The 10,524-nt window shown below is 42.2% G+C and overlaps 1 protein-coding gene across 1 annotated transcript in view; it reads right to left on the bottom strand.

Moving 5' to 3' along the window:
- Positions 1 to 10,524, bottom strand: part of SLC1A2 (solute carrier family 1 member 2) — a 41,484-nt gene that overhangs the window by 7,898 nt on the left and 23,062 nt on the right. Inside the window, exons 7-8 of the mRNA XM_006014650.3 lie at positions 9,717 to 9,911; positions 5,967 to 6,101 (exon numbers count right to left, since the gene is read on the bottom strand). Of these exons, the coding sequence (XP_006014712.2) occupies positions 5,967 to 6,101; positions 9,717 to 9,911 (330 nt within the window). The remainder of the gene's footprint in view (positions 1 to 5,966; positions 6,102 to 9,716; positions 9,912 to 10,524) is intronic.

The raw sequence follows: 10,524 nt of genomic DNA, 5'->3' as shown, positions 1-10,524 counted from the left end.
CCCTGGGGGTCTTCAAGAGGAGGTTAGATAGGCATCTAGCTGGGGTCATCTAAACCCAGCCCTCTTTCCTGCCTATACAGGGGGTCAGACTCGATGATCTATTGAGGTCCCTTCCGACCCTAACATCTATGAATCTATGAACCTAACTGATATCAGTAGAGTGCACCAGTGAAAATAACAGAAAAGGATGGTCTGGTAAATTATTTGTCAAAGATGTCTGCAACCTTAATTCTGAGAGGAAGACTGAGAAGAGAATTAAAAGCTCTTCTGATGAAAGCTTCTGGTTTCTTCTTTGATACAGCAAGTGCTTGAGGGGTCCTTTTAATCTACTTTCCACTCACTCAACGTATCTTGCAAGGTCAAGACTAGAAGAATTAGCACACACGATTACTTGATCAGCTGTGATTAGGCAAAATTATTCCTCCAAGAAGAAGGGACTTCTCATATTTAACTTACTGTTGTTGTATCTAATTGCCATTGATTTTATGATAGTTTGGACTCAGAGGGCCTGATCCTGTAGTCTAACCATAAATCAATTTCATTGGCAGCAATGAAAATACATTAATAGGCCTACAATGTACCAGAATGAGGAAAAAACACCATAATCTCTTTCCAAGCATCTTAAAAACCACTGGTCCAACCTTACTAGGCATTCTAGATCCTAGGAAGGAGTTTAAGTGAATTCTTAGGAACCCACTGATTTAAAGAGTAAAGTAAATTTCTACCACTGTACCACAGCTGCTATTTCACGCCTAGGACTGCTGCTAAGAAATGCACCCCACCCATTTATTGTCGCACAGCATATGTCAAAATGCAGAAATAAGCCAGTGTAGGTCCTTGGTTTAGAGCAGCTATGACTATGCATCAAGAACCATGCCAGAGAGTACTGCTAGGTTATGTGCTTTGGGCTGCTTTAAGCAGATTACATTGTCTCATTTCACTGCTTTGATGTACACTGAATAGGAAGATGCATCAGCAGCCCTTTACTTGTTTTAGAGTCAGTATAGACAAGTGCTACATGGGATGTTTAACCTACCTCATCCCTGTTGCCCCTTAAGGAAGAAGCCACTTTCAGTTTTACATATTACCCTACTTTGATTAACTTTTTAGATCTAAGCAATAACTTCCACAAAGAAAGCAGGCGTAAGTGTTTTGAATTTAGACCCATCCTACCCAAGGTGGTGAGAGGAGGTAATGCTCATGCAAACTTCCCTAGCTGTTTCTGAATGTAGGTGGTAGCTTATATAAACCTGTTTTCTCAAATTCTCTTTTTCTCAGTGCAAACTACCTTTGTATGTGAACCCCAGCTATAATATTGTCAGTCTCACATTTGGAAAGTAGCCAGCTTTTGGCTAAAGCTAAGGATGCTGGTTACATACCAATTATTGGCAAATAATTGCCTTCCTATTTAATGTCACTGCCATCTTTTTGTTTAATTTTTAATTTGACAAACTGCAAGAGTTGTGAAAGGTTGGGAAACGTGTCTGGTGAGAGAGCCTGATCTGTGAGTGTCTCTCTGTATCTGTATATAATCTCTATATTCTGGAAAAGGACTCAGAAGAAAATAACCAGATCTGGTTCCAGAAAGCTATCAACCTCAATTTGACCTATGGAACAGCCAGGGTTGGTACTCATCCAAAACTCAGGTTCGAGTTTAATCAAACTGAAATCTTTCAAAGCATTTTCTGTAAGATTTCAGCCTTGCATGATAGCAGTCTTGTGAAGTCAGGTAATTTTGTGATAATTTCATTCAGCGTAATGAAAAGCTCTTATGATAAGTTAGTTTTGCAAGATTTTCATGATCTTCTTTTGAAATACCATTACGATAGCTTTTCTTTAAAGATTTCTACAGTATTGCCTTATATCCAATAAAGTTCTAAAAAAAGTGTCATAATCAGGCCCTGAGTGTTTCAGTAGTTTTATCAGCATGGCACAATATACAGACTTTGACTCCATTTTTGTCTTTTATATGCTTAACTCCTTGATGCTAGGTCCTTATTTTTATCATTGGATTTTCATGTCAACTGTCAGGACAGAGAGACCCAAAGCTCTCCAAATACGTGAGCAAGTGCCAGCTTGGCATTTATTTGGAAACACCCTTTTAATGTTTCTTTCAAAGGCTCCCTCTCTGCTTCTGGCCTTTGTACTGTATCAAGTTCTATAGCTGGAATTCACCATTATCAGAGCTCCATAGTACAGACATTTCTATTTCTGTACTCCCTAATGCGAGACTAAGCAAGGTGAGATGAACCAGGGGTAAAAATGTCTGTGGCCAGACCACACTACTGTTTCTGGCAATGGATCAAAACTGCTGGTGAGTTGTGGCTCTGAGGTTTGCTAGCGCAGGCTGGCCAGGGGAATATTTTTAAATGACATTTCCCTAAAAAAACAAATAAACCACACACTTCATTTGCACAGCCTTCCTACCAGCTGCAGAAACTTACCTATTTGGCCTTCTTGTGAGAGCCAATAAAAACATATAATTAAAATCTGAACATATACCTCCTTTCACTCTCCCCCTCCCAGCTGCAGATTCCTAAGCTGCTTTCTTGTTTTGATGCATGACTTCATAAATATATTTAAAACTAGAGAATATCACTTTTTCCTTTGCCAGCTGCCTTTTGACTGCTGAGCTCCACCCTAGTTCTCCATTCTGAGTCATGACTTTTTGCAATTTCACTTTTTAAAACCACCTTCTCCTTTTTCTTATCCGAGCTGTTAATTCTTGTCTCTTTTTTCCTGAAGTTGATACTGAAGCTATGAGCTGTTCTTCAGAACCCTTAAGCACAGGTGTATGGGGTATCACAGAAGGGGTTTTATGCTGGTTGTGTCATGAGATAATCTTTTATATCAGGTCTAGTAGATATTCTACAGTAACAAGGTGCGTGAGCCATTTTTCAGGGTTGATTGAGACCTTGAACGCCCCCTGGTAAGTCATGAAGAACCAGTGACTAAGATAAACAGCATATGGTGTTCTTTCACTAAAGTTTGAAGGTCAGATTCTCAGCTCTGCTCATCCAGCTTTACACCATTATAACAACACAGTAGTGATTTAAAGCTGCTTTAAATGGACAGTTGGGGATTCTCCTGGCATAGAGAAGTCCATAAGTGGTAGAAATTTGGTAGAACTTTACCAGCTCTCAGCTTTATACCTCCCCTTTCTGAAACAACCATCTATACCCTGACAGCTTAGGCTGTTTAGAGAGATGCTAAGCCAGGAGATGCACTGCTCTCTACTAGCCTTTCTATACTTGCAAAAATTGAGGATCCCAAGGCTGCACTTAACTGTTTCATCAGGCTGAACTGACAATTCCATGGGAAAATGTCAGAAATATCTGATGCTGTCAAATTATGATGAACCCAAGGATGTGACTCTGGCTGTATTATTATTATTTGCGATATTTTAGTATGAGTAAGAAGTCTTCAAAATCAAAATGTGAAGGAAAGACGTCCCAGGAGAAGGCAGATGTTATATGGCTGAGGACATGTAATATCACTTAAAGAATTTGCACCTCAAATATCTGAGAATGGAAGGCAGGTGTGTGAAATTGAGTTCTGTTTTAGGGATAGTTTTAGTAGAGGAATCCTTTCCAGTTTTCCAGTTTGCTTTCTTATTTGTTTTGTGTGCTTTCTTCAGATATCTATGTAACAGGGAGTCCTGTTACTTAAGGGAGAATTGCAGTTGGGTCAGCTGGCCCAGGAAGGGCTAGCAGCTAAAAGAACAAACCAACTGCTAGCAGAGTGATAGCCAGAGCCCGGATAGCAAAACAAGAACCAAAACAAATTGAGCTGTGAAAAGTCAGGCAGTGAGAAAATGCTGCTGCCTAAGCAATGAGCTACCCATCAGGGGAAAGGGGACACACCTGTAGGCATCCTAGGGCAATCACATGGCAAGAAAGGGGCAGGGCTCAGAAAAATGAGGCCGAGCCCGAGCCCAAGCCTGAGCTCAGGCAGTCAGTTTGGCGCTGAAGGCCACTGGGGAAAGAGCTCTGCTGAGAGAGAGAGAGAGAGGCCAGTTTCTGGGTGACTGACAGATCCTGCTTTGCCAGTGCTGTTACAAAAGGGATGAGGGCTGGCAGGGGGCAAAGACTAAGTAGGGACCGACATGCAAACAGTGAGCTAAGAGTTTAGTTGTGGCTGGGGGGGCTTATGGTTTTCGTTTGAGTTTTGACTGGAGGACTGGGTTTGTGACTGTAGGGAAGGTTTGGAGGTCCTAGAGCAGCATGCAAGGCTTGAACCTGCAGGGAGGAAGTCACAAACTGCAAAGTAGCCTGGAGGGGCTGTGAGAAGGGCCAGGGGTCCAGCAGTCCAGGAGGGGCAGAGATAGGGCTAGGGCCCAGTGCCTTTAAAAGGGCCAGGGGCCCAGAGTGAAAGACACAAGGGCCAGGGGCCCAGAGATACTGACAACCGAAAGGGCTGGAGCCCAGAGGCCAGGTAAAGCATGGTGGGCCTAGGCTGGAGGAAGTCCAGTGAGAGAAAGGGGGAAGAAGTTTGGGAAAGCAGAAGTCCCAACAACAGTTTTAAGAGTTGACTTTGTAGGGTGGGGGTAGGCAACCCCTGGTACAGGTGCCCATATGTGGCACTCAAAGGCATTTTGCTTGGCACATGTGCCTCTGGGTGGATGGTGGGGAAGGGGCCAGGGTTACCCAGCCACAACAAGGATTGGGACCCTCATGGCTCCCCTGCCACCCGCCCCTGGCACAACAACATCTTACAAGTTGAAGTTGCGGGTGTTTTTGGCACTCTGCCCAAAAACGTTGCTGACCCCTGTTGTAGGGGGGTAAGGTGCCCCTAGAATGATTAACTTTTAACACCTGTGAGACCCAGGCATGGTTACAGATGATATCAGAGGCCACAAAATTAGCCCTTAATGTGATTAGTGCCCAGGAGGCACAGACAGGCCAGCTCACTTAGTGCTTGAAAGGTGAAATTGAGACTAGTGGGGTCCAGGAGGGACCTGCCAGATGGCAGATAGTCGCCCAAATGAGCCTTCATTTATCAGGCAGCCTCCATTCTTACAAATTAACCAAGTACATCAAGGCATGGCAGACCAGAGAAAAAGGGTGGGTACCCATAGAGCCAAAGTGGGACAGGTATTGCTTGGCCATGAGAGAATATCACGGTCATCTCGGACATACTACAGTCATTCTGTAAGGTTTCTACTGGAAGGATTTAAGGATAAGAATAAAAAGATGTATCAACCTGATTCCATTAGAAAGACAGAAGTTGCTACACTGGATTCGATTAGTGGTCCATCTTACCTGATGTCCTGTCTCCATAAGTACTATATATTTCAGAGAAAGGTTTAAGATTCTCAAACAGGAATATAACATTTTGACTGCAGGAGAAGGCAAGTTTCTTCTGAACTTCAGGCACTTGTCAATTGTCTTGTAGCTTGAAGAATGAAGTAGGATATCTGGATATAAGGCTATTTATACAATTGCCCACTGCCACATTCATACAAATCTCCAATGTTATAGGCAGATAGCATTGCAATGTAATCTATAGACTCCGTATCCATACTTTGTTTTAGACAAAAGAAACTTTAAAATCAGGGAAATGTGAGTTAAGAGATGAACTAACTGCTATTGAGAGAAACCTGTGATGTGAAAGCAGCATTAAGAAGAGTCTTTAGAGAAGAAAAGTATCAGATAGTTTAGGTAGGAGGATGGGAGTCATAACACTTAGGAGCAGATCCTCAGTTCATGTAAATTGGTTTCAATGTACCAATAACAACTTATCTTAGCTGGAGACCTGGCTCTGGGTTTTCCTCCCTGCTCTAAGACTGGCTCATCAAGTGGCCAGTATCAAGCTATTTAACAGGTCTGCATCCCCTTTTTTCTATCTGTAAAGTATACATATTTTTAGAGTTTATTGAGATTCATGATTGAAAAGCAGCAGAGGAAAAAAGTTATTTGTTCCTTGGACTTTAGGTGGCTTTATTGGATAGCGTTGGCAGTACTTACAAGAGCCAGTCAACAGCAACAAGTAGACTTATATCCTGAGTGGGTAGGCCTACTGCAGTGAGGATCAGCAGCATGGTGACCAGGCCTGCACTGGGTATACTGGCAGCTCCAACACTTGCTAGGGTGGCCGTCAGACTGTAATAAATAAAACACAAGGCTAGGTAACAGAAAGAAGAATGTAACTGTCAATGTGAACTCACTTCAGTGACTTTTCCCAGGACATCCAGGGCTACATAATTCTTGAAGATAAGCTCAGACCATAACGTTTAGGATTCTGTCCCTTCAGCAACCTGAATTTAAGTGTTCAAATCTGAGGGAAGAGGGGGCTGTTCAAACTTCTATAAGCATAACGTCAATTTATAACTTTCATACGTTCAGACTTCACTTCGTTTTTTAATTCATTCCAGTCTTTTTAGAGCCAGACTTCAAAGCCATTACTTTTGCTTAGATCCATCTCTCCATTCCAGCTAGAACGGTTGTGACTGTAGGATTGTAGGCTGAGCTTCCAATGTGGTTCATGAACAATTACTTATGGTATTTGAAGTGTGAGATTTTGGTTTGGAGGAATGGGTTATTGTCAATAAAAGATGGGGAAAAGCCTAAGAAGTCTGCTCTCCAAACTTTGTCAACCTGCAATGCACAGAGTCCAGCTATAAACCCATCTTAGTTCTGATCTGAAAAAACCCTAAAATAAATTTTTTAAAAAATTCAAAACCAGCTAATTAGGTTTTTCAAACCTTCATTCTCACAAGTATGAGGCTGAAAGGAAAAACAATAAATCTCTGTGCTCAGTGTGTTGAAAGTTTGGGAGGAAAAAAAAAACCCTCCCTACGGACAGCACTAAACTTCAGAGATATTGGGCATTCCTTTGCAGAACGGAAAACAAATTAGACAGTGGGAGCGCCAAGAAAAATGAAAAAAAGAAGTCTCTGTCTTTCTGAAATAATCCCATAATTAACTAATAATCTGAGAAGATAGGTACATCCAGGAAGATTTAAAGGGCTTCCAATAAGAAGGTGGGGCAGTATGTGTCTTCATAGGGTAAGTGCCTGACTATAAACTACAGTGCTTATTTGTGAGAACAAAACATATTAGCCTGACTACTATATCCAAGATTTGGTGGGTTTTGTTTTTGGTTTAAAGGACGATACACACATGAGCAGATATAAAGAGCAACTGGGGCTGGTCAAAGGAAAAATACTAAGTTATCTTAAGCCTGCATTGGGTCATCTGAACCCAACCCCACCATTATGAGTTGAGTTTGGCAGACATAAGATGACCTTCCCGTAATCTGCATTACCAACCCAGGGGACAGTATCCCAGTGTTGCAACAAAAATATCACCCCATCATATTGCTGAAGGAACACGGCTGGCAATTTTGCTCTGGCTAGCCCAAAAGAACGCACTGCATTATGTAAAACAAATTTTAAAGCAGCCTCTGGGAAAGTCCATAAAGTCAACTGCACCCACATAAAAATTTGAGTTAAGCATGAGACAATTCATCAGAGTGGGACTAAGAGGAATAATACAGGTTTTAGTTTACAAAGCCCAGTGACCATCAGTGGGGCCCCAAGCTTAACTTTTCTGGCATCCAGTGTTACATTTTCAATTTATCTCTAACATTATTTTTTTTAGGTCTAAAAACAATATTATTATCCAAGATCTATCATCTGCTTTTGTGAGAAACAGCCCAAACCCAATTTTACTATACTAGGTAAATTGCAGGAAGCAAAGAAATGGAAAATGTTCTTCTAATATAGTTAGGCAAGCAACACAACATTAGAAATTCCAATCCAGGTGCTTCTTTAATCTAAAAAAAGTTAAACTGAAAGGAAGGTGGGTGGTTTAGAGACACAGGAAAAAGGCAAAGTTGGCAGCAATCACATGTGGTTTACATTGTAATGATTCAAAATGTCAGGGTTGGCGTATTTGTCAGGTTTTCCATTGTAAAATAACTTCAGCAGCACCAGTCATAATTTTGCCATTCTCTTTCATTACACAAAGGATTGAATATGACCTTAAACTGGATTACAGTAAATGTTCCAAAAATATTCTTACTCAAGTTGAATGTGTACTTTCCTTTGTGTTTACAGCTATTTCAACTTTGTCCTATATAAGGTTATTTGAGAAGAAGAGCTATGTCCATTATATTCTGGGTTAACGGTAAACAGACTGATGGTATCTCTACTAGGGCTGTGCAAAGCTTTTGGTCCCTGATTCAATTCGGCAGAGATTTGGCCTGATTCAGTGTCTGAATCTCTGAATCCGAATTGAATTGGAACCCTCCAAATTGATCTGGAAAAATTCAGCGATTTGGATATGGACACAGCTTTAAAAGGGTTTTCTACATACCTCTAGGTAGCAGGTGGCTTGTGAATGCTGCAATGCTGGGATGAATGGTGCATCCCACAGGAGCGAGAGGGGTTCCTAAGCATGTTTTGCAGCAGACCCGGAAGTGGACCACTTCCAGTTCACCTCTGGGTCCACTGGGGAGCACACTGGTGGGTCCCCCTGTGCCCCCCTGACTCAGAGACTGCTGCCTTCTGGGTCTGGAGCGGGGCACTCAGGGTTCCCCCATGGCCTATCACCAAGCCAGGGTGGCACGGCGGGTGGGCCCTGCATGCTCCCTGGCAGACCCTGAAGTAGAATAGAAGTACTTCTTTTCCACTTCTGGGTTCACTGCTGAGCACGTGGAGCGCCCCCCCCCCCCCCCCCCCGCCCCCGCACTCCTGTAGGACACTCTATGTGCCCCAGTATCGCAGTGTTCATGAGCCGTGCTGGTACCTCGAGGTATGTAGAAAAAACATTTAAAGCTGTGTCTGTGTCTGAATCACTGATTCTCTGAATCAGCATCAAATCTTCAGATTCAGATTCGGCTGAATCGAATCAAGGACAATAATCCAAATCAACTAATCAAATTATTGTCCCTGATTCAGGCTGAATCCGAATCGAATAGGGCCCGCTTCACACACCCCTAATCTCTACCATGACACTACAGTCTGTAGAGTAGACATGCCCTGGGATAGATAGAATAACAAGACTTTTAAGAACACTTAAAAGAACACTTAAAAAGGACACTTTTCTGTACAGATAGCTGACACTTTAGCTGGGGCTAGATCATCACATACATACTACACCAATGCTTATTGCTAATGCAAGCCTGAATTCATTTGTGCATCTCATAAATTTTTGGGGGACTGCAATAGCCAAAATAGACCCCACACAAGTTTAAAATTATGGAAGGAATTTGTGACAGCATCTTGCATTTCTCAGGGAAACATTCTGCTACTTAGCTGTTTGCTAGAATTGATCACTCTCCAGTCATGATCTTTCTCACCATCACCTACTCTCACCCTGAAAATGTCCTGCACATTACCATTATTTCTTTCAATAGCCATAGAAGCAGAAAGGGAAAAAAGTGATAATGGGCTTATTTTGTGTGTCTCCGTCAATTGTGGCAGGCATGGACTTTCTAGAGAGTGAATGCCATAAACATGATTCAGAACATTCAGCTGGAGCAGTCAATTAATATATTATTGCTCTGGATGGAGAAAAATCTTGCCCTGTCTTTTGTACTTCTCTGTACAGATGTTGCTCAATTGGAGCATACAATCTAAATAAAACATGTGCTAAGTGTTCCTTGCAACAATGCCCTAAAGATCCACAGCCATTCAAAAGGTCAAGCCATTACCAAATCTTCACAGTTCATGATCTTCAGATAAAAGATACACAGAGGTATATAGGACCTACCTCACAGTGACTATCTGCCCACCATCCAACACCACTCCATTCATCTGTGCAATGAAGATGGCAGCCACTGCTTCATAAAGGGCAGTCCCATCCATGTTAATAGTGGCTCCAACAGGAAGGACAAATCTTGTTACCCGTTTATCAATGCCTAGGTTTTCTTCAAGACACCGAAAGGTGACCGGTAATGTACCAGCACTGGAAGAGTGAGCAAATAAATGGAGGAGAAAACAGTTTTATGACACACACTATTCTTGCATGCTTCATAGATTCATAGACACCAGGGCCGGAAGGGACCTCAGAAGGTCATCGAGTCCAGCCCCCTACCCCAGGGGCAGGAAGTCAGAAGGGATCATAGGATTTTCAAAGTTGCTGCTCCATTTTCATTCTCTACTCTGCCATAGGCAGCAAAGAGAGCAAGATTAAGCATATGCTACTGAATACTATGGGAAAGACCAATGCTTAATGTAAAGTTTTCGTACTTCATTGCCAGGAAAATATGAACATTGCTATATTTTTTCCCCTTTCTTTGCCAATTTTTTCTCGTGCTTCAACTTACATGTGACCCAAAATCTGTCTTTGTCACAACCCAAAGGTGTGATTTTTGTTTTGTGTGTGCTTTGGCACCACTGAATTATGTTCCCACTAAATTGCAGCTTCTTTGCATGGTGGAGTTTTCTGCTGCAGAGGAAAGCCCCAGTGCAAAAGAATTCCCGCCAATTTGTAGCTTTCTTTGCAGGGTGCATTTCTTTGTTGCAGCACAGAAATGCTCGTTGCAAAGAGTTCCCGCCATTCGTATTCAAATTCGAGC

Source organism: Alligator sinensis, unplaced genomic scaffold (assembly GCF_000455745.1).
Source record: "Alligator sinensis unplaced genomic scaffold, ASM45574v1 scaffold442_1, whole genome shotgun sequence".
Classification (NCBI taxonomy): Eukaryota; Metazoa; Chordata; order Crocodylia; family Alligatoridae; genus Alligator; species Alligator sinensis.
The sequence above is the reverse complement of the archived record's forward strand: the minus strand, read 5'-3'. Positions and strand labels throughout refer to the sequence as shown.